A 25,700-nucleotide genomic window follows, 5' to 3' on the forward strand; every position below is an offset into this window, starting at 1 on the left:
AAAAAAAAAAAAAAAAAAAAAAAATATCATAACTAAATTAAAGATAACTAATTTTGTGACTAATTATATAGAATTTGTTACAAAATATAGTCACAAATATATATACGGATTTACGACCAAATATGATAACTATATTATACGAATTTTGTAATTAAACTTAAGTCACTTCTAGTTACAGATGTTTTGTAACTACTTAGGCATAAATAGTCACTATTTTAGTTATCTTTGCATTTCGACAATATAGCCTATAAATTTAAAACTTAGCTATGTCCATGAGTATGAGACCTAGAGCTCTTGAGCACTGGTAGTTTTGCGACTGCATTCACAAGTTTTTTTTAACACATTGAAAGTCCAAGACTTCTTAATTAGATTACTTGATTAGACAAATAATCAGCTAAACCTTAAACTAGGAAAACAAAATTCTCATAGTACGACTGATTTATGATCGATATTTGATCCATAAAGTATAATAATAAAAAATAGTTTCATAATAAAAAGGGTCGACTATGCTACGCTAGACCAACTATACTTCCTCTTCATAAACACCCTAAAGTATGTTTCTTTTCTAAACATCCTAAACAATATTTTTCTTTATTAAACATTATAAACTATACATTGTCTTTAATTTCAACACAACTATTACAACAATTGGATCTTCCTCGCAAAACAACGATTACAAAAAGTTTGAATCATACACTCCATCTTTTTCTTCGATCTCGCAAAACAATTGGATCTTCCTCTTCATCTGAACTATATGGAATTTCATTTCGGCCAACAGAAAATTCATCAACAAAATTCCCTACTGAATCTTCTATTTCAAACTTAAACCGGTCTATTTCTTCCTCATCATCTTCAGCTTCGTTGTCATTTTTGATTTTTTTTTTACCTTTTCTTTTGTTTTTTTTTCCTTTTTTCATGTCATCTTTGTCTTCCTCACTAAGATTGTTATCAACGTCTTCCATATCTTCGGGTTGTATCTCATCCATGTCTTCTTCGTTCATTAGGTAACTGAGAGAGAGAGAGAGGTAGTGAGAGAAGCTATAACGAGAGATAGAGAAAATCTACGAGAGAGAGAAAGAGAAAAACTATGACAAAGATAGTGAGAGAAGCTATAAAGAGAGAGAGAAAAGATCTTACCAGAAAAATTGAGAAAAAAAGAGAATCAAGTTCTTGTTGCGATGAATTGGAGACGAAGAAAGGAACCCTAAGATTTATGTACTTTTGATATGAAGAAGACAAAATTAGACGTGGGTTTAATTTTGTTTTTGGTTCACTAAACGCAATCGTGGTTTTAAAAACGTGATTACTGGTTTACTAAGTGTAATCACGATTTAGAGTAGTTATGTTGTAATTAAAAGAGTTTGTACGGTTCATGATGTTTGATAGAGAAAAAAATTGTTTATGGTGTTTAGAAAAGAGATAAAAAGTCTAGGATGTATAATGAAGAAAGAGTATAGTTAAGGTAGTGTACCAAAGTCGACCCTAATAAAAATCAGGTGATCGATCATTAACGTGCCCACTTACGAAAAAAACATCCAATCGTTGTCGCAACAGTCACGCACTCATAGCTTAAAAGTTTAAGGAAATAAGGTGTTTGAAACTACCAACCAAGTTATACCAATGATATATCATGGTTTTTAGGTGTTTTTAGCCATGATATAAATCTTATTTATAGAGTCTTTTTGGTATTTTTAGAGTCTTTTGAGTCTTTATAGGATTTAGCATGGATGGGAGCATAATGAAGCTAAATAGGAGGATTTGGAGCACATTCAAGCATTGAGGCTAAGCTGTGAAGTTGGGAGACAAGTTCAGAGACTTGCATCGGTCGATGCAAGTGATGGTGTCGATCGATGCACCATCCAGCAGAAGAATCGGAAGTTTTCTCACAAGTTTTGAAGATTTACAAAGTTGCCCCAAAGTCTTCTATATTTGCATCATTAGTCCCTGGACGTTTTTAGGAATATAAATAGGATTTTTGGATCATTTTTTTAGACCTAAGTTATTTTCAAGTTTTATTTTCTACCACCTTTTGAGAGAGAGACCTTGAGAGCTTTTTGGGAGAGACAAGAACTCAGCCCTGTTGAGAAAAGCTTTTCTAAACTCCTTTGTTCTTCTCTTTTGAATTTAATGATATCTATTTTATCCATGATTTGTGTTCTTACAATTATGTCTGAGTAGATCTGCTTGTTAGGTTTATGGGTTCTCATTAGGGATTTCATGGATTGTTAGATTGATTAATTGTTTGGATTCATTATCTTTCTAGATCTTCATCTTAGGTTGTTCTTCATATTAATTCTTGATTGATCACCTAGAATTAATACCTAGGAAAATAAATTGATATGAGAGTATAATTGATTTTCCTGATAAAACTTTTTGATGAGCAAAATTATTTCCTGCAAAGAGATTTGATTTAATAATTTTGTGAACAATTTAAACTTGTTTTTAAAGCTGATTTTTAACCTTGAATTTTACAAAGATATTTGAATTTTCTGGTTTTAAATTTAGATAATATTTGCAGTGAGAACTGATTTATTTTACCAAAAGTTTAGAGTTTTAGATCTGATCTTAATTGCTTGAATCCTAATTTATTGATTGATTTAATATTTCATAAATTCCTGAGAATTTCCCTAGGCCTAGCGTTTTTAATTCCTGAATTTACAACATTTTTTAATTATGTTTCTGCATTGTTTTTAAATTAATATTTTGATTTAACATAATTAAAAGATTAATAAGTTTATTGTGTGATCTAGAGTCTCTGTGGATTCGACCCCTAGAGTATTACAACTGCAAGACTGTTAGTATCATTAGGGTGTTACAATTTGAACATATCAACCAACATAGAGAAAAGAGGAGACATGAACGATTTCATACGTTGACAACACCAACTAAAGCAAATTGTTTTTAGAGAGATTCAATACCTAGTCCGATAATAGAGTCTACGGTCCCTCACTCGTAGTAGACCTCAATTTTTTTACCGCTATCTTTTTAGTAGTAGTCTTCATCTGAGTCGTCATCATATGAGTCATCAGGGAGCCTGAACTCTTTGATCCTCTCCAAACATTGCTTCTCAAGAATGATCTGAAACCATTGGTGTTGTAACACTAGCGTAGATCAAGGTGTTCCAGGTGGGGACAACCTTCAACAATGGCGTTCAAGCTAATGTTAGTTAAGCTTTCCCCAAGACCCCAACAAGCTGGAGGTGGCGTAGTTCAGGCATGCTTTCATCTAGGGGATAATCATCATCACATTTGTTGCTATAACATATGTAACGTGTCAGACCTGAGGAATCTAGCTTCAATGTCTTTAGATGTGGGCAAGTGTGGCCTATAGCTTTTAAAGCCAGTTTAAACGCTGAGTGTGAGACCTCGAGGGTCTCAAGGAATGGAAGTTTTGCGATTGCGTTCAAAAGTCCTTCGTTCGTATCCTTTGATGGAATATTAATGAATATAAGTCCAAGACTTATCAGATTCCTTGATCTGCAAACAATTGCGTGTCGTCGAGTTAAATCATAAACTAAGAACAATAACAATAATTAAGGAGAAATTTTCAAAGTACTAATTAACGCATGGGCATGTAAAATAAAATGAGCAAAGAATGGAGTGTTACGAGCAATGCGTTTGGGACGACTATTACAAGGCTCAAAAATGAAACTCTACTGATGCTTAAGCAAGTATATATGGTAAGAAATCTATAAGCTGACGATATTGTCCTTATACATGCTAATAACCTAACTACTTGTTTTCATTAACCATGAAAAAGGATAAGTAATTAAAGTATGATGAGAGTAATTAACGGAGTGAAACAAAACAAGACTCGAACAATGTGAGAACTAAGGACTATTTATTATCCTTCAAATATATATGTGGATCTAATATCCCAAACGTAGAGTACATATATAAAAGCAAACTATATGTTGCAAGGCATATAACATTCTCGCGTAAAAGTAAAATGACTATCCAAAGTCCATTGAAATCAAATAAAAGCTGATAATCTTTGTATGCTAAAACCTAACTTGTTGTTTCCATTAACCATGAAAAAATGACAGGTACTTAAGTATGACAGTAACAGTGTGAAACAAAACAAGACTCTTGAACAATGTGAGAACGAAGGAATTATTATAATAGTGTCATATCAAGTCACTTCAAAATAAAAATAAATTTTTTTGAGTCGTAAAACATAAAAAAGGCATGAACATATTATCCAACAACGTTTGTGTCTCTTACCGACACATTTTGTGTATAGAAGCCATCAATTTCTCTAAATAAAACAGTATTTGAAGATTTCAATGAAAGAATTCAAACATAGTGTGCTTGAGGGTGGTGGTAAGGGATAGAGAGAAGATTGGTAACCTATCACTCTATCAGCGATGTAGTGGAGGAAATCAATTAAAAAAAGAATAGGGTTATCAATTCAGTACTGTAATAAGAAGGGGCGAAGTGTAGTGTTTTGGAACCTTTCGGCTTCCGTCTCTAGTTAAAAATTAAGGTCTACGTAGTATTGTTTTGTATGTGGTAAAATTCATGTCACGTACAATAGTTAGACTCAACTCAATAATAGCTGAAGGAAGACTCAAGCAAGGCCACACGCACATTTAGCGAATAGCATTCACGCGCTAATTATGTCCGCTTAGATTTTCAATTAGGCAGCCTAGGCAAAATACACGCGCTCATAAAACATTTGCCACTACCATTCGATTCCCATTCGATTTTAGTAAAAGACTAAAAAAAGTAAGCTCAGGTTTGATTTTACATGTCTAATTTAATAAAATAAAATGATAGATAAATTTGGTTATTTAGATCACATCTCCAATTATTCTTCTATGTTTTTTACTATAAAATAGAGTAATTCAAAAATACAATTATTTTTTTCTCTTATTCATATCATTTTTTATCTAAAAAAATATTGAAAAAGTAGAGAAATTTTAGATATAGATACTAATTAATTTTTTTTTCAACAAAAGAATTAGCTCAGACGAGCCAATTAGGAGGAAAATTGTCTACAAACAAAACATGATGTGGAGACACACACTTGGCGTGCTAAAGAATTCGTTCGTACATTAGCATTACGAGAAACATAAATCAAAGAGAAAGAAGAAAATTCCTCCCTGTCGATCCGAATGTCGTCTAAATATGTTGCAAAAGCTGGCTAATCAGTTGAGGAAGACACCATCTTCACCAAGTCGGAGCAGTCGGTAAGAAAAGCCACATCCCGGAAGTCATGTCCAATCATACATCGCATCGCCCAGATGAAGGCTTCAACTTCTGCATGTAACGAGAATAAACTTCGCCGGAAATTTGTCGCTCCAAGCACTGGGGGCGATCCTTCTGATGAAATACAGCACCATCCTGCACCGGCAAAAACATTTGTCGCTTTCCAAGAGCTGTCAACATAACATCTCTGTCCCATAAAAATCGTAGGAAAAGATAAACCCCTTCTATACCCAGGTGTTAGACCCATAGTAGTGGAGGGAAACTCCTCCCCCTTGACATCTACCTGAGCCTCCTGCTAGGACAAAGCCTCACCCTCCGCCACCCGGACAACCTCATCAGGGCGTTCAGCCTGGTTTTCAAAAACACGAACGTTTCGAGCTTTCCAAATATACCACATCAGCCAAGGAAAAACCTGAACCTGTGAACCCGGACTTATGGGATCTAGAAAATGATCAACATTAGCATATACAGAGTTCGTCGGAAAGAGTTGCGGCCCCACTGGTACATGAGCTAAAGCCCAGGCTTGTCGGGCCGACGGACATAGAAAGATGGCATGATTTATATCCTCCTCCTCCATCCCGCACCGTGTACAAACGACATCACAACTCAATCTCCGACGACGCAAATTAGCCGATACCGAAATACAACCCGATAAAACTTGCCACATAAAATGTTGTATCTTCGAAACTATTTTAGAATCAGATCTAGAGTATACAGGAAGATAATAATTAAAAATAATAATGTAAGATTGAGATGCCCATAAATGAATCATGAATGAATAGTTAAATTGAACGAATGATATATATGAATACTATGTTTTATTGCACATGACTTCAAAACGGACACTACAATTAACACGCACTCAAACCCCTGTTTTAGAAATCGCTAGATGCTAGTCGGGCGGTCGGGATGGGCCTAGCGCCTAGCGAGAAAATCGGAGATTAAACGGGGATTAATCGGGGACTAGTTTTAGGGTTATTTTATTAAATTAATAGTAAATTAAAAATATATAGTACTAAACATATGTATAATTCTGTTTATGTGAAAAAAAAAATATCAAATAAAATATAAAGCTATAGTATTGTCTTTAAAACTACGGTAAATACATAAAAACGTAATTTTAATTAAAAGTTTGTACATTAGTTATCGTAAAATATCATAAACTCTTAATTTTAATGTTTAAATAACAAAAATATATATAATTGATTTATATTTGGCTCCGAAAATAATCGGTTTATACAAAATTAAACGGGAATTAATCGGAATAGACGGTATAATCGGATAATCGATGCTAGGCGGGAATTAATCATTAATCGAGGCAGGAAGGGTGGGCCTAGCGATTTTACGAGGCATAATCGGTGCTAGGCGAAGATTTTTAAAACAATGACTCAAATAAGTTCAAAATAAAGACACTGCAACTACGAACGTAGAGAAAAAAAGGAGACATGAACAAGTTCATAAGTTGGCATATGGCAAGACCAGTATATGATACAACATGTTTTCTGCATTGTTCATGAAGATTTAATATATATCTACTCCTAAATATAGTTACTGGCACCTTATAAATTACAGTCAACCTCAATATGTCATCACCACCATATATATATTTCCCAAGTCATCATCTAAATCAAAATTGACAAAAACTGGTATATGTACAATCTTTTGATCTTGAAACATCGTTTCTCTAGAACACGAGTAGTTTTGGTGCTGCATTCACAAGTTATTTTAGCACCATATTGGAAATCCAAGGCTTCTTAGATTACTTGATTATATATTAGACAAATAATTAGCTATACCTTAAGCTATAGGAAAACAAGATTCTTTATAGTTCGACTATATAATAAATAAAACTTAGAAGCCTATGATATTTGTTCGGGCCACCATAAAGTATAATAATAGAATCTCATAATAAAAATCAGCCGATAATCATAAATGTACCTACTTAAGAAAAAACCATCCAATCGTTGACGCAACTTACAGTCAGTCAGTCACGCACTCAAAGCTTAATTAAAAGTTTAAAGGAAATAAGGTCTTTGAAACTATGAAATACCAACATAGAGAAAAGAGCTAGGAGACATGAACGACTTCATAAGTTGACAAGACCAACAAAAGCAAATTGTTTTAAGAGAGGTTTAATACCTAGTCCCAATATAATCCCCGGTACCTGCTCAGTTGTAGTAGACCTTCATGATCTGAGTCAGAATCAGAGTTGACAAAAGTGATACCATCAGTTGAGTTGTCCGGGCGTCTGAACTCTTTGATCCTCTCCAAACATTGCTTCTTAAGAATGCCGACACGGTTGATGTCGAAACACTTGCATGCTTTCAGCGATTGCTAGGGGATAATCATCATCATCACATACGGTGCGAAACGATATGTAGCCTGACCATCCTGAGGAGTTTAGCTTCAATGTCTTTAGATGTGGGCAAGCACGGCCTATAGCTTTTGAATCCAGTCTTAACGCTGAGTGTGAGACCTCGAGGGTTTCAAGGAATGGAAATTTTGCGATTGCGTTCACAAGTCCTTCGTTCGTCATCCTTTGATGAAGTCCAAGACTTATCAGATTCCTTGATCTGCAAATAATTTTGTGTGGCCGAGTTAAATCATAAACTAAGAACAACAACAATAAAGAGAAATTTTCAAAGTACTAATCAACTCAGGAGGAGCATGTAAAATAAGAAGAGCAAATAATGGAGTGTTACAAGCAATGCGTTTGGGACTCTAGTAATGCTTAAGCAAGTATATGGTAAGAGTTCTTAAAGCTGTTGATATTGTTCTTAAATATATATGCTAATAATCTAACTAATTGTTTTCATCAACCATGAAAAAGGATACAGTAAGTAAAACAAAACAAAGACTCGAACAATGTGAGAACTAAGAAAACTTTAAGTTTCAAGGCATACATTCTCGAGTAAAAGTAAAATATGACTATCCAAATTCCATTGAATCAAATAAAAGCCGTTTAAGGGATAGAGAGAAGAGAACCTTTCGGCGATGTAGCTGATGAGTTCATTGGTCGCGAAAACATCAAGGTGGATCTCCAGCAAGCCGCCCTGGCTGAGATCAACAGCGTGACGGCACAAGATTTCGAAATCCAAGTCGCCCACTCTGCGGTTCCCCAGGTCTCGCATGTCGATTTTTTGCCACATAGTACGGTCTTTACAGATGCGTCGCCACGATGTGCACACCTTCTGAGCGTTTTCAAGTATCTCAACTGCACCAAGTCGAAGCAGGATTGAAGACGTCAAATCCGACGGAAGCTCCGCCCAGTTTCTTGACTCTTCTTCGTCTTTCATCATCAGCGGAGGCACCAAAGTAGAGGAAGGGGCAGACATTTTTTGAGGAGAAGTGAAGTGTAGTGTGTTCGGACCTTTACGGCTCCCGTCTCTATCTCAAAATTTAGGTTACGTAGTATTATGTGGTACAATTCATGCCACGTATTATAATTAGGCTCAAGCTCGACAGAGCAAGGCTAGACGCACATGTCGCGAATAACACTCACGCGCTAATTATCATTCCTCGATTTTCTAATTAGGCAAAATACATTTTCACCACATCACTGATATTGTCATGAACAGCGTATCTTCGACTCCATTCGATTTTAGTATGAAATCGAGAAAACGTGGAATAGACTCGTTCATATTTAAGTACAATTTAGTAATTCGGTTTGATTTTGTTAATCAGTTGTATACTATTATCTTTTTGTGTGAATATGTAAATTTTATTCACAAAAAAAAAAACCTTGTTTACATTAATATATATGCAACCTTGTTCTTAGAAATTTAAACCATTACCTTGAAAGAGGGAGTAGATACGTTGTTCATGACACGGGGTTACGGATGATGCCATCAACTTGTTTCATTGTGTTTTCATGTTACATAGAAGTTGGTTCTCCGTTCGCTTCTCGAGGGTTCCTTTCTCTCCATATCCGAGTAGATTATGGTTTGAAAACTTGTCTCCGTTGAAAACATACCTCAGTATACTTTTTAATTCTGCTGAAATTTTTACCAGAGATGAGAGAGAGAGAGCAAATCCTGAAATTGTGAAACATGTCTCTGTTGAATGATGTCGTGAGAGTGATTTTATATTAGATCGGAAAACTGCAGCTGGCAAGAAACAGTTGTATCTTATATTTTACATATGTCAAATTTGATAAAATTAAATAATGGATAAATGTGGTTAGATAGATGAATGAATCGCTAATTTGAATGAATGATATCCAAAATAATAGTTATTGTTGGAATACAAACCAAGTCCCACATCTGATGTTTAAAGAGACTATCATTAATATATAAAGGGTCAATCCACTAATTGCCAATTGGTTTTTAGTTGAAAACCCAAGATAACCCCAAATTTAACATGGTATCAGAGCCCAAAGTTAAAATTCTAGTGGACCTAGAAAAGTGGATATAGACATGGTTCTTGTTAACCCGAGTAATGGGGGCCCAAGAAGGGGTTTATTATCGGTCCAAGTGGGATCAGTTCGAGATGGAGTTATCATCTCGAAGAGGCGTGTTAAAATCCCATATGTGGTCGGGTTAGGGTCAATCCACTAATTGTCAATTGGTTTTTAGTTGAAAGCCCAAAATAAGCCCAAATTTAACAGTTATTGCAACATGACTTCAAACGGACATCTAAGTCAACACAAACTCGAACAAGCTCAAAAGAACTTGTGTCATAGTTGATAGTAGTGATCAACATAAGCGTATCACAATCTTAACAATCACACGTTATGACCAACTAATAATGCAGGCCTTGTCAAAATACACGCGCTCATAAAACATTTGCCACTACATCATATCTAGGACTCCATTGATTTTAGTAAAATACTAAAAGAAGTGTAGCTTTACTTTATTTAATTCTACATATGTCAAATTTAATAAAATGAAATAATGGATAAACCATCTCCAGTTATGTCCTTCTACGTTTTTTAGTTTTTACTATAAAATAGAGTAATTCGAAAAATACAATAAAGTTTTCTCTTACGTCTGATTTTATTATTTAGTCTATAAAAAATATTGAAAAGTAGAGAAACTTTAAATATAGACTAATTATATCTTCAACTCTATTTTAGAATAAGATATAGAGTAAACCAGATTAAAGAAGATATTAAATTTACAAGAAAAAGTAGAGTAGAATTGAGATGCCCATAAATGAAAGAATACTTAAACTGAATGAACCATATGACTAATACTATGTTGTATTGCAGATGGCTTCAAAACGGACACTGAAGATAAGACACGCTCAAACAAGTTCAAAATAAGGACACCGCAACTATATATGAACGTAGAGAAAAAAAGGAAACATGAAAGAGTTCATAAGTTGGCATTGGCAAGACCAGCGTATACACATCTTTTCTGCATTTTTCATAATATTCAATAGGTAGTCCGAAATATAGCTAGTTACTGGCACCTTAAAATTATAGTCAACCTGAATATGTCATCACCACCATAATCTGAATCAAAATTGACAAAACTGGTATCATATGGGTCACCAGTACTGGTTGAGTCATTTTCGGGGGGTTTAGAATCTTTGATTATCTTGAAACATCGTTTTATCCCCGACAAGGTTAACTTGAAACACTTGCGTAATTCAAAGTGTTTAGGTCAGGGTTGTTATTCAGACTGGCGTATTTAGCTTCAATGTATTTAGCCGTGCTTTTAAAACACATGCTTTCACAAAAACACATGATTTGACAAAAACTAGTACAGCATCATTAACTTTTAAGTGAGAGCGCTTGTAACCAAGCAATTTAGCTTCAATGTATTTTGCCGTGGACAAAAATTAATGACCTATAAGTTTTTACATTACTCGATTAGACAAATGAAACTTAGAAGCATGTTTATGATATTTGTTCGGGCCATATATAAAGTATATAATAGAATCTCATAATAAAAATCATCTGATACCCACTTAAGAAAAAACCATCCAATCGTTGTCGCAACTTACAGTCACGCACTCAAAGCTTAGAAGTTTAAAGGAAATAAGGTCTTTGAAATTACCAAGTACCAACATAGAGAAAAGAGGAGACATGAACGACTTCATAAGTTGACAAGACCAACAAAAGCAAATTGTTTTTAGAGAGATTCAATACCTATTCCCCAGTACCTGCTTCGTCGTAGTTGACCTCGATGTCGCTACCACTATCATAGTCGTAGTCGTAGTCATAATATGAGTCATCATCATATGAGTCAGAGTCAGAATTGTCAAAAGTGATATCATATGGGTAATCAGCGGTTGAGTCGTCCGGGCCTTTGAATTCTTTCATCCTCTCCAAACATTGCTTCTCAAGATTTCCAACAAGGTTAATGTTGTAACACTTGCGTAAATCAAGGTGTTCCAGGTGAGGACAACCGTCAAGAATGGCGTTCAAGCCAGTGTCAGTTAATCTGTCCCCAAGAAGCTGGAGGTGGCGTAGTTCAGGCATGCTTTCAGCGATTGCTAGGGCATAATCATCATCACAGTTGACGAGACCAAACTCATCTAACCCATCATACACTGACCCTGAGGAGTTTAGCTTCAATGTCTTTAGCTGTGGGCAAGCGTGGCCGATAGCTTTCAGGTTCAGTCTTAAACTTGTGTGTGAACCTCGAGGGTTTCAAGCAATGGAAGTCTTGCGATTGCGTTCACAAGTCCTCCGTTCGTCATAGCTTTGAAGAACATTTGAATTCCAAGACTTTTCAGATTCCTTGATCTGCAAATAATTGTGTGTAGAGTTAAATCATAAACTAATTAAGAACAATAGGGATTAGAAATTCTCAAAGTACTAATCAACTTAGAAGCGTGTCAAATAAGAAGAGCAAAGAATGACGGCTTACCAGCAATGCGTTTGGGACGTCTATTAATTAGATGACTCAAAAAATAAAACTCTACGGATGCTTTAAGCAAGTCTATGATGATATTCTCATATATGCTAATAACGAGTAACGGAGTGAAACAAGACACAAGACTCGAAAAATATGAGAACTAAGGACTATTAATTATCCTTCAAATATATCTGTGCATCTAATCCCAAACGTAGAGTACATAAAGGAAAACTTTGAGTTGCCAGGGTACACATACTTGTGTTAAATTAAGTAAATGACTATCCAAAGCCATTACTAGCAGATCGCCAGATCCAGTAAAAGGATACACAAAACAAAAAAAAACAACAAAAACTTAACAATTTTAAGTTAAACAAATTCTTGCCCTAATCCACACGAGAGAGAGAGAGAAAAGGAACAAACACAATTCAGATATACTCGGACAATGTGTGTCTAACTATTCCCAGACAGTGAAATCAAATAAAACCCATAAAACAGAAGAGAACCTATCGGCGATGTAAGCAAGGAGAGAATCGGACGAGAAGTACTCAAGGTTGATCTCGAGCAAGCCGCCCTCGCTGAGATCAACAGCGTGACGACACAAGATATCGAAATCCAAATCCTTCAATCTTCGGTTTCCCAGGTCTTGCATGTTGATTTTTTGCCACATGGAAGGGTTCTTACAGATGCGTCGCCACGGTTTGCACACCTTCTGGGCGTTTTCAAGTATCTCAACTGCACCAAGTCGGAGCAGGATCAAAGACGTCAACTCCGACTGAAGCTCCATCCAGTTTCTCGGCTCTTCTTCCTCTCTCATCATCAGCGGAGGCACCAATGTAGAGGAGGAGGCAGACATTTTTTTGAGGATAAGAAGTGAAGTGTAGTGTGTTCGGACCTTTTTATGGCTCCCCCGTATCTAATTCAAAACTAGGGTTACGTAGTATTTTGTTTATGTGGTACAATTCATGCCACGTCTAATAATTAGACTCAACACTCGATAGCTTAAGGAAGATCAAGCAAGGCCACACGCATATAGCGAATAACACTCACGCGCTAATTATATTTCCTCTTACTTCCTAATTAGGCAAATTACATTTCCCACCACACCACTGATATTTGTCATGAATAGAATATCTTGGATTCCATCCGATTTTAGTAGGAAACTAGAATAACCCGTCAGCATAGTTTGAAATTTTTTTTGTTTATTTTAAAATTTTTATTCAAAACATCGTATATATGTTTATTTTATTTTTTAATTTTTTTTTCTTTTTGGATGGAACACTATGCCATGAAATTATATACTGAATATAACTAATGAAAATAACATCTATTTTGTAAAATCTATTCTAGTATATTTGGATTTTGACCCGCGGTATACCGTAGGCTAAGTTAAGTGATAAAAAAAAAAAAAAATTTGTTTGTTAATTTTATTTGATTTTTAGTCTTTAAATTATATATTATATTTTGATTGTTAATTTTATGGTTTAACCCATAGTATACTGCATATTAATTTTAGGACCAAATGTATAACATATGTTTGTCAAAATCATCTTGACCGAAAAAGCCTACCAAACAATATTATTCCAAACTTTAATTTAATTCAAGAAATTATATTTCTTGAAATTTCAACCTGTGCCATAGCAAAAAATCATATTTCTTGAATTTTTTTCATATTATAGTGACATATTATTGACCCTTGCTATAACAAATCAAATTAGAGTATTTCTAATTTTTTAACTTTTTGATCTATCATATATTTATGATATTCTTAAAAATTTCAAATTAAACTATTTTTAAATATTTCAAATTAAATTATTTAAAAAGTTTATAGTAGTATATAAAACTACACAATTCAACAAAAGAAATATATGAAACTGAATTTAAATTTTCAAATTTTGACCCCTTACTCAGTCAAAATTTTAGCTGAAAAGATTTTTTTTTAAAGAAAATAAAGAAAATTTGAGAGATTTTATTATATTTCTTTAATTGCCTAACATTATATATGGTTGTGTAAATATACAATATCAGGCGTGTTTAATAGAGAAATATTTTGTTAAAGATTTGTTTTTATTGTTTCATTTGTCTATATATTTAATTTCTTTCAGTTAAATTATTCTTTGGAATATCCTCTTTGAGTGTATTCATTGCAAGTAATTAATAACAATGCAGGTAAAGTAATTATTTTAACCCCTAAATCTTGGTATGACTAATGAAGTCAATCCGTATAACCTATTTTGCAACCAACTAATGAATCAAGTAATAACAATAACTTTATAACCAATAACTATTATCTAGTCTAGCAAAAATAATTTGTGTACTTCCGAAATATTAAATAGGAGATCAAACAAAATGTGGAATAAAATCGTTTCTATTTTAATAAATGTAATTCGGTTTGATGTTGTTATTTCTTTGTAATTTAATAGAATTAAAAAATGGAAAATGAGGAAGCTGAAAATAAAAGATGTTTTTTTAGAAAATTTGTTTCATCTATATATTTGGTGGTTAAATAGGCTTTATAATAATTAAAAACCTATTATACCTTTAATTATGAAATTAAATCTGTTGAGGCTTAATTAAAAAACTTTAGTCAAATTAATAACCACCAAAAAATAAGTGGTTTACTAATTAAGTGTGTCAAATTAATCTCTTTTTTATGTGCTTTTAATTTAGATTATTCAATCAACAGTAATCTAAATAAATTTCCCATCAAACATATATTTTTTTGAATGTTAGATACTATATTTATTCACTTTTTGAGTTTTCAATTGATGTTATTACTTTTTTGTAATATGAAAACAGTATTACCATTCTTTATTTGATTTTTAGGAAAATGTGATGAAGACATTTAAAATACATACATATATATATATATATATAATTAACTTTTAAATTTAAATCAATACAAAGACTAAATTTCATAGAATATATACTCCAAATTTTGTTAATCATATAAAATTGGAACCTATAAAATTCCATATTCTAAAACTTTCAAAGCTGAAACATGACGAGTGTAAAGTCAATATGGCTCACATTTTCGGGGGTGACGATCTTGGTGTGAAATAATGACGTTGAGATATATTAGTGGGGATGAATTGTGATATCCTGATTTGTGGAGATGTATAAAATAATTGATTTGGTCATATACGTCATTAAAGTGCACTTATGTTTTCGGTCAAAATTCATGAGATAAATAATTAGTCATTTATTTATTGTTAGATTTTTTCCGAAGATAGTTTGCTTTCAAATAAATACCAAAGGTGGAGATTTTGGAAACGAAACGATTTAAAAAAAACATATTTAATATATCTTTTAATATCTCATTTTCTTGTGAAGGTATCAATTTTAGGCGAAACATAAACTGTTTCACCATTCGTCGCTCATGGAGATAATCTAAAGTAAATCAGACAAGTGTAAATTGTAATCTTCATGTCCAATGAATAAGAACAACAAATACATTAGATTAAAACTAATTTTTATCAAAATAAATTGTATGCATAAATCTGATTTTTTTTTTTTTTTTTTGTTTTGTTTTCAAATAGAACCAAAATGGAAAAGTTTGAACAGAGGAAAAGAAAAAACACAGAAACAGAGAAACAGAAACAGAGAAACAACAACATTATAACGCCTCACCCCTCACTTGATCATGAAGCCAAGAAGGCCCTCCAAGTGAAAGATAAGACTGGAACCGACCATCTCTTGTAACGCTTGTGGCAATCGCCATTGCTACCTTGTTGGTAGTAGTTGCAACCAAGTAACATCTCCAGGCAGAGAACTTAGACAACGCCATATGTATTTCATTCAATATCAGATGAAACCAAGGCCAAACCGAGGCCAAACCGACGGATTATTAACAGCCTCACTGACCATAGAATTATCCATGACAAACTCTACCTTAGGTATTTGCAGAATTGAGACCGCTTCACTTGCCCACAGGAAGGTTCTCAAAGCCGCAAGGAACCGTGAGTCTGGAGCTGTAAGTGCATCTCTAGCATGATAGAGTACCTGTCCTTGAGAATCTCTCATGATCCAAGATCCACCCGACAACCTGGATCTTGTTCTCCATGAAGAACCAATATTGCACTTGACAAAACCCATTGGAGGCTTACACCACTTGATCTCCAATTTGCTCTGCCTTACACTTCGGGGATGATCTGCATAAGAAGGTAGAGCCTGAACCGCAAACCATTGAGAAGAGTTGTCCTGCGCAGTGAGCACCATATGTCGAAGATCACCATGTTTCCCTTGAAAGACCAAAGTGTTGCGATGTTTCCAAATTCCCCAAAGCAACCAAGGTATAGCATAACGTATCTCCTCTGGGATTGTATCATTTTGGATCAGAGACCATAGGTGTTCCCGGTTTTTATCCACATCTACCTGGGAGAAACCACCATTTGGAAGTGGGACATTCGCCAGAGCGAAGGCTTGACGAGCTACCGGACAGTCAAAGAACAGGTGACATATTGTTTCTGCTTGAAAACCACAACTCGGGCACCAAATATCTCCTCCACAACCTCGCGATGCTAGACGTTCAGTTACCGCAAGAGCACCTGAGAGCAGTCGCCACAAGAAAGTTTTAATTTTGGGAGTTGTCTTTATCTTCCATACATTCGCCTTGAGCTCATTCCTATGATTCACAACTGCATCAGTAGGTTCGTATATTGATGGAAGTGTTTGTTTCAACCAATAACCACTCTTAACAGAGTAGGAGCCCGACTTAGAATATGGCCATATATGACGATCCCGGCTTCCAACCTTGATAGGCATTGCTAAGATTTGATTTGCATCATCCGGGGGGAATAAAGCCTTCACTTTCTCCCTATCCCACTGAGACTGATTAGATATTCGAAGCTCAGACACACGCAAATTGACTTGAAAAAAGGTTTGCAATCTAAAGGGTGCTCTGGGATGCTTGTCAAAAACCCACTTGTCCAGCCAAACCATGGTATCACATCCATCCCCAATGGTCTTCATTAAACCTTGTTTAAGTAACTCACGCCCATGTAATATGCTTCTCCACGCGCATAAATCTGATATTAATAAAAGGATATATATAAGTATCAAAAAGATACTTTCTTAAAAAAAAAAAGTTATTTAAGTTTAAGTTTAAGTTCTATAAACACACACATCAAGACAAATAAGTAAAGTCACAGAAGTGATGATATACGTTTTATTTTATTAAAGAGCATACATAAATCTGATAATAGATTTTTTTTTTTTTTTTTGGAACAAAGAAATCTGATAATATATATATATATATATATATATATATATATATATATATATAATTCAATCGCCCATATCGCTGATTGATTATCTATCAATAATGTTTGCAACAACATCGTCCAGCAACACACTGTCCATCCTTGTACTTCATGAAGGTACAGTCATACCGACATTCATAGTTTCCATACATTTTTGTACATGGTCTAGTGCACGAATCATAGTTTGATGCTTCAATCACTATAACACATGTAGGATTTATGTTAAAAGAAAAAGTAAAAAAACGGTTTTATATTTTTTTTCTTTTAAAAAAGTAAATTTTATATTCAATCGTTACATTTAAAATAACAAATAATATTTGAAGAATAACAACATACCTGATGAAGCCAAGACGCCAGAGTTGGACAATGAATTTGTCAAGATCACTACAAGAAAAAAAATAACAAAAGTTTTTGTGATACTCATTATTTTTGTTCTTACTGTTAATTACTTTTCTGTTTCTAAGAAAAGAAAAGAATAAGTATGTGCTTCTCTAAATCCTTACAAAAGTCTCTATTTTATTCAACTCTCTAGTCAATCTAGTTATTTAATTTCATTTTTATTTATTGTCAAAAGTGAATCTTCCATATTATGCTGATAACATTATTGTGGTGGTAGACAAAATCTAAAATATAATTACAGATTGTCATTTATATACTGAAGGGTATCTAAAATACACTCAGTCAAAGATGTTTTTGGTAACCATTTAAGTAATACTGTTGATGACTATCATTCGGTCTAATATATATATATATATATATATATATATCATTAGTATATGAGAAATACCCTTCAATAATACTAATCTATATTTTTCTTCTAAATCTAGCACACACAGTTAAATTTTCCAAAACTAGCATTTATGAATTAACATAATAATTAAGAAAAATCGAAAAAGGAAAAATTGATATAACTTTTTTGTTCACATCGTCTCTTTACCTAACCTCTCACGAAATATATAAAATGGAGATGACCCCAATTTTTGTGTGTTTCAACGGAGATTACCCAATTCTCATTGCTAATTCTCACAAGCTCCTCCTTGTCCCCTTTCTATATCTATCTCGTAATCTCATCCTTCGTGTTGTCACCTTTAACCTGAAGCGAATCTTCAAGAGGTTTTGTTCTTCTCCCCTGCATTTTTGGTTAGATGTACTTTTTAAGAATGTCGATTCGATATATCTCTCGAAATTGTGCTTTGAGGTCGAATTAGAGAGAGGCTAACGGTGCTGAACCGTCAACGGTAACGCTATTGGGTACAGATTCGTCATGCGAAGGTCACAATGGTTTTGTCGGCAGCGGTGCTAGTCATGACGGCGTTAAAAGAGCTGGAGAGAGATAGGAAGAAGGTGGAGAAGATTAAGCATAATGTTTGGTGATGTGATTGAGATTGCTAGGATCATAAGGCCACTCCTAAGGAATTGAGTGGTTTAGTGAGAGAGATCTTGGGGCCTTGTGTTTCTGTTGGGTCTACTGTGGATGGTAAAGATCCAAAAGATATTCAACAAGATATTCAAGATGGTGAAGTTGAAGTTCCTGAGAATTGAGATGAGGTTTGTTTCTTTCTTTTAGTTCTTCTATTTAAGGTTTTAGTTTCTTCTTATCTTTTTTTATGTTTTATATTTTAGAGAACAACAACGACTTAACTTAGTTTTGGATAGTTATTGCAAATTTTTTTTATATATCCAGCTCCATGTTTATGCTTATTTTGATTCTTATATGAAATTCTTAAACTTGTCATAGGAATCTGAATATGCGTTTCTAATATGTTTGTCTGTTTAGTTGAGAGTTTGTGTAGAGAATTAGATAGAGACTTTATATATTATTGATATTGTTTAGGAGATTAAAGAGTGGATGGTTTTGTTGGTACATTATTGAAACGTCATCAGTTGATGATTGCCATACTCTTCTAGCATAAGGTCCTTCACATGGTCTTATAGGTACATAACTTTTGTCCCAAGCTTTGCTGCTGTTACATGAATGCTCAGAGTCCAAGGGACCAGTAACATGTGTTCTTCTTGCACTGGTATGAGTATTTTTTGAAGAAGTTTCAGTCTTAGAACTGTCTCATGCATTAAAGCTAGACAGATTTGGAATGGGTTTTATGAGAATGGTAACTGCTAGTGTTACTGTTAGAAGTATGTTTGCTTATTACTTTGAAATTTCATTCATATGTTAATCATCATAGAGTTTCTCACAGAAATAATGATTGGAATTAAGCTTTGTCTAAAATTCAGGAAGCATTGTCGAAAATTTAGAAAGGATCCATAAATATTAGGAAGACCTTCCTGAACAGATTTTATGAAGTATTTTAGTGTTATGCCTCTGATGTCTTTAAAATGTTTCTTTACAAAATAGAATTATCTTCTGTCTTGTGTTGTGTTGGAGAAGCGTGTGATATCTTTGATGTGTTTCATTCTAATGTGGATTTTTTGTTTACATATTGATTTCAGCAAAAAAAAAAAGAAACAGTGTAAGGAAGCTGAGTATGTTGTTCCAAAGAAGAAACGTAGAGTTGATGATGAACAAGATGTTCCATGGTGGAGAACCCAACATGTTTAAACCATCCTGAATTTAAGCAAAAACAGTTTAAATATTTAATCTTTTTTAACTATTATTTTCATAAATACCATCCTGCATTTCAAGAAATCATTCCTAAATATTACTGAACCCTTCATAAATTAAAATATATGTGTTTCTAGATATGTATTTTTGTGTATTTTGGATCAATGTGTCAAATATTAGTAGATTACTCCATTAGTGAGGGATATCGATTTTATTTTTATGCACATTCTAATGTTTGGAAATCTAGACTTTTTGATGAAAGTCATCCTGAAGTTCAAGGTAATCCTTCCTGAATTTCATATAATACTTCCCAAATTTCCTATAATCTTTTATGAAGTTCAGTCACAGTTAAGACAAAGTGCTAACATTATATATATATATATATATATATATATATATTTGAAAATGTTATACATCATACAAGTACCAAAAAATCTATAAATGTTTCTCAAGCATTATATATTTCTAAACAACATAGAGTAAAATTGGATAAAAGAACACAATATGTCATTTGCATATTTCCAAAGCATATTTGCATCTTGTGTCATCTGCAGATACATCACGTAGCTTAGAGAAACCTTCAACCCTATTTCCTGTGATTAAAATTGAAATCAGTGAATAAGTTTCAGGAAAGTTTTCATGAATTTGCAACAATGTTTCCTTAATCTTCAAATGTGACTAAGAAACAGATCAATACAAGATCAACAAACAGCAAACATGTAACAATCAAAATTATTAAATCCTAAACCATCACAACTTTCCCTACTAACACAAAAGGTGAAAGTGACTCTCTCTATTACATTTAATAGACTTCTACTCCTCTAAAAGAGGAAATTGAAGTGAAGCTAGTGATTAGTGTCTACAATGAAGTACAATGTACACAACCTTGAACATGAAATTCCATATCCATATACTATGAAATCATATAATCACTACTACTAATGCTTTGGTTTTATTAGCATAAAAAAACTCACCACTGTAATTTTCTTGAAGGAGAATGACTTGACCAATTGTTCATGTTAGACTCCACTCAACTCTACGCTTCCCATGCATATGTTATCAACTAACCTAAATTTCCAGAAGATACAAACAAATCATGAATAGTAGACAAATAATCCTAGAAATTGTATTGACATGGTAGTGGAAACATCCAATTACATTCAAAATCAAATTTGTTGTTTTTACAAAAGGCAAAAGAACTTTTGGTAACATACGATCGATCTGTTCTAAACAATGGAGCAAAAAAACAAACCTTCGTCACTCCCATTATAGGATTTATCATTGTTGAAGGTCACAAACGGAAAATTCCCCAGATCCAACACCAGCTAAATTATTCAAATTAAAATTAGAGATACAGATTGGGACCGGGAAGCTTGGGCTATCTCTTCTTTCCGAACCAGAGCTGGAAGATCTCTTTATTCCTTAGATTCATCTTTGAATTTATGTGCTAATTTTGGACTAAAAATTTAAATTGGTGCTACTTTGTCAATTGTCCCGAGTATATTGTTGATGACTATCATTATGTAACCTATGATCAACGGCGTGGTGGCACATGTTAGCTAAGGAGTCAGGCCTTCCATGGTTTTTAATGTTTCATTCATGTTTAATTTCTCATGATGAATAGTTTAATTGAATGAAATGGTATGCAAAATATTAAGCTTTATTGCACATGCATGTCTTCTAAACGGACACAAAATTAGAGAAGATCAAATAAGGACACGCTGCAATTACGAACGTAGAGAAAAAAGAGACATGAACGAGTTCATAAGTTGGAGATCAGCATAAACAACATGTTTTCTCAATATCACTTCTCTAGATTTCCAACAAGGTTAATGTTGAAACACTTGCGTAGATTAAAGTGTTCCAGGTCAGGATTGTTATCAAGAATGGTGTTTTTAAGCCACTTTCCCTTGGTCTTCTTATTCTAAAGAAGCTTGAGGTAGCGTATTTCAAGCATGCTTTCACCAAAACTAGTGCATGATCATCATTAAGAGAATAACGGAAGCAATTTAGCTTCAATGTCTTTAGCCGTGGAAAAGATCATCACCTATAACCTTGATATTCAACTATGGCCATGAGTGTAATTAAGACCTAGAGCTCCTGAGCACCAGTAGATTTGTAAATTTAAATCATCAGATCACTGAGAAATAAAAAAACCATCGCATCGTTTTCGTCGAGCTACAGTCACACTCTCAAAAATTAAAAGTTCAAAGGAAATAATTTTTAAACAACCAAAGCATAGTACGAACATAGAGAAAAGAGGAGCCATGAACGAGTTCAGTAGTTGACAAGGCCAACAAAAGCAACATGTTTTCAGAGAGATTCAATACCTAGTAGGTGCCTGCAAAGTCGTAGTAGGCGTCAATGAGTCCCTCGTCATCTGAATAGTCTTCATCTGAATCATAATTGATAAAAACGATATCGAATGGGTAATCAGCAGTTGGGTCATTAGGGCGTCTGAACTCTTTGATCCTCTCCAAACACTTCTTCTCAAGATTTCCAGCAAGTTTAATGTTGAAACACTTGCGTAAATCGAGGTGTTCCAGGTTAGGACAGCCGTCAAGAATGGCGTTCAAGCCAGTGTCAGTTAACCTGTCCCCAAGAAGCTGGAGGTGGCATAGTTGGGGCATGCTTTCAGCGATTGCTAGGGCATACTCATCATCGCATTTGACGCGAACGGACCCTGAGGAGTTTAGCTTCAATGTCTTCAGCTGCGGGCAAGCCTGGCCTATAGCTTTCAAATTCAGTTTAAGCGATGAGTGTGAGACCTCGAGGGTTTCAAGCAATGGAAATTTTGCGATTGCGTCCACAAGTCCTTTGTTCGTCACAAAACCATGGTATACTCGAAGTCCAAGACTTCTCAGATTACTTGATCTGCAAATAATTGCGTGTCGATTAAAGCATTAACTAAGCAGAACAATATAGTGATTTAGAAATTCTCAAAGTACTAATCAACTATGAAGCAAAGCATGTAAACTAAGAAGAGCAAGGAATGACGTGTTATACGAGCAAAGCGTTTGAGATGACTGTAAACAAGATGTTGCCCTAATCCTCACCAGAAAAATAAGGAGACAAACACATTTGAGATATTTCTTATCAGTCCAAATAAAAGCCATTAAAACTAAAACGGATACTTGAAAGTGTAAGGGATAGAGAGAAGAGAACCTCTCGGCGATGTAGGTGAGGAGAGAATCGGTCGCAAAGTGCTCAATGTCGATCTCAAGCAAGCTGCCCTGGCTTAGGTCAACACCGTGACGGCAGAAGCGATCGAAAGCAAAATCGTCCAATCTGCGGTTTCGCAAGTCGTTTTTTTGCCACAACGAAGGGTCTTTACAGATGGCTCGCAAGTCGATTTTTCGCCACATCGAAGGGTCTTTACAGATGTCTCGCCACGATGTGCACACCTTCTTAGCGTTTTCAAGTATATCAACTGCACCAAGTCGGATTAGGATCGAAGCTGTCAAGTCCGACGGAAGCTCCGCCAAGTTTATTGGCTCCTCTTTGACTTCTTTCGTCACCGGAGGCACGGAAGTAGCCAGTGACACAGGGAAGGAGGCAGACATTTTTGAGGATAAGAAGTGAAGTGAAGTGAGTTTCGGACCATTACGGCTCCCTACTCTTACTCAAAACTAGGTTTACGTAGTATTATGTGTATGCGGTGCAATTCATGCCACGTATAATAATTAGGCTCAATACTTATAGCTGAAGGAAAACTCAAGCAAGGCCACACGCACATATAGCAAATAACAGTCACGCGCTATTTATGTGCCCTAGATTTTCTAATTAGGCAGGAGGCTTTGGCAAAATACACTTGCCAACACACCAAAGATATTGTTAATTTAGGGGAAAAAAAAACCAATCCTAATGTAGCAAACCGAAATCCAGCCGAACCGAAACCAAACCAAAATTACCAATTAAATTCCCCAAATAAGCAACCAAAAATATTCAAAACTACCCAAAAAAAATAATAATAATGAAAAATCCAAAATATGGAACTGAAACCAAAACAAAAATAAAAAAAAACCTAAGCGAAACCAATAGAGAATTCTAGAAAAAACGAATGGTAATAAATCCAATATCCGAAATATCCAAAAACCGAATATTTGAATGCCTTGGAGTTGATATTGTCATGTAAAACATATCTTGAACTCTATTTGATACTAGTAGAAATGAAAAAATGTGAATAGACTCGTTTCTATTTAAGTAAAAATATTTTTCGGTTAGATTTTGAAAATGCTTTATAATCAAATGTATATATCTTATATATATCTTACATATGTCAAGTTTGATAGAATCTTTTTTTGTGCACCAACATTTTGGTTCAACTTTTAAATTAAGGTTACATGAAGAATAAGCATAAACGGACATAGAGACACAAACTTGGAAAATCTCCATAAGGCACCATGAGAAGTGTAGAAACTATCACAAACATGCCCATAAAAAAAAAATCCTACGACACAAAATCATCAAACCATACATTGTGACGCTATGGCATTGGCAACATGACCAAAACAGACACTCAAGTCAACATGAATTCAAACAAGTTCAAAAGAATTTCTTCATTGTCGAGAGATCCGGCTCATCAGAATATTAACACCTTAGCAGATGTACTAATAATCTAATATGTTATATACTCTCTGTTTCTTAGTAATTCATTTTAGCAAAAAATATACACATAATAAAGTGGTGCATGCATTACTTTTATGATCTACAGTTTTCTATAACTCTAAATCAACAGTATTTATTTTTTTTGAATTTTATAATTCATCAATAACAACAAATAAATATTGCATAGAAACCTTAAACATATATCTTTTTGAAAGAAACAAAATCCAAGAAATTGGAATATTTAAAACTAAAGGAAGTATATATCTTTAACTTATAGTAAGGATTACTTTTTGAGAAAATGCCCTAAATTATCTTAAAATACTCTAAATTGTAAAGTAATTTTGCAAAATTGTTTTGGGTCCAGTTCATTTGCTCCTCTTGAACCTTTTAAAAGCCGCTCTAGTTGATAGCACAGATATTAGAGGCAGATAACAATCATTAATCATAACAACTAAAGAATTTGATTTTACTAATGCGTTTGTTTAAATTGGGTTAACTAGTTCATAAGGGTTCTACAAGTATCAAGTGGATGATCTTCTTCTGCTAATAAGTAATAAACCTACTACTTATTTTCACTAACCATGACAAAGGATGTGTTATGAGAGTGGCAATGTGAAGCAAAACAAGACTCGGCAATTTGAGATCAAGGGACTACTTATTGCAACATGACTTCAAAACGTTCATCAGCGTAGGTACGGGAGTAGACAATGGCGACGAGGAAGAAGAACCGAACAAATCATTTCTGAAGGATTAAAACGTTAAATCAATGAAATAAGAAGTGAAGTAGCTTCATTTACGTTTTTTTTCTCTCTATTTTGTACCTTTAGACGATGTAGTACTTCAGTTTCTCATAAGGAAAATTCATTTATACATTACAATAATAGCGAAATTCTGATATATATAATAGGTTCGCGGATATTCCAACATGAATTGTATGGATCGGTGAAATACAATAATCTAAATAAGAATCACTAACAAATGAATAGAATCTAGGCAGTACATCTCGTGACACGAAAGGTAAGTCACCAAATGGGTAATCGGCAAGTTGAGTCATTAGGTTGGGGTCGTCTCAAAAATCTTTAATCCTCTCAAGAAAAATCAGTTGCCCATATTTCCGACAAGAGTAATGTTTGAACACTTGTGTAACTCGAGGACTTTCAGGTGAGGACAACACTCAAGAATAGCGTTCAAGCCCGTATCCGATAACCCGTTCCTGAAAAGCCGTAGGTGGCGAAGACAGGGCATTGTCTCAGCGATT

At 34.2% G+C, this 25,700-nt stretch overlaps 3 protein-coding genes and 1 pseudogene across 3 annotated transcripts; all 4 read right to left on the reverse strand.

The window, feature by feature from the left end:
- LOC104707711 (putative F-box protein At4g05475) lies at positions 7,153–8,580 on the reverse strand. Its single transcript, XM_010424136.2, has 2 exons — positions 8,196–8,580; positions 7,153–7,783 (listed from the first exon to the last, which is right to left on the reverse strand). The coding sequence occupies exons 1-2, from the start codon at positions 8,543–8,545 to the stop codon at positions 7,492–7,494; spliced, it is 642 nt and encodes a 213-aa protein (XP_010422438.1). The 5' UTR covers positions 8,546–8,580; the 3' UTR covers positions 7,153–7,491.
- LOC104707712 lies at positions 11,119–12,899 on the reverse strand (annotated as a pseudogene).
- Positions 17,313–17,736, reverse strand: LOC109126079 (putative defensin-like protein 55). The gene is made up of 2 exons (XM_019229158.1): positions 17,611–17,736; positions 17,313–17,473 (listed from the first exon to the last, which is right to left on the reverse strand). The coding sequence occupies exons 1-2, from the start codon at positions 17,696–17,698 to the stop codon at positions 17,331–17,333; spliced, it is 231 nt and encodes a 76-aa protein (XP_019084703.1). The 5' UTR covers positions 17,699–17,736; the 3' UTR covers positions 17,313–17,330.
- Positions 22,165–23,404, reverse strand: LOC104709757 (putative F-box protein At4g05475). The gene is made up of 3 exons (XM_010426318.2): positions 23,153–23,404; positions 23,000–23,122; positions 22,165–22,708 (listed from the first exon to the last, which is right to left on the reverse strand). Exons 1-3 carry the CDS (start codon positions 23,395–23,397, stop codon positions 22,165–22,167), a joined length of 912 nt encoding a protein of 303 aa, XP_010424620.1. The 5' UTR covers positions 23,398–23,404.

The sequence above is a fragment of the Camelina sativa genome, chromosome 8 (assembly GCF_000633955.1).
Source record: "Camelina sativa cultivar DH55 chromosome 8, Cs, whole genome shotgun sequence".
In the NCBI taxonomy this organism is placed as follows: Eukaryota; Viridiplantae; Streptophyta; class Magnoliopsida; order Brassicales; family Brassicaceae; genus Camelina; species Camelina sativa.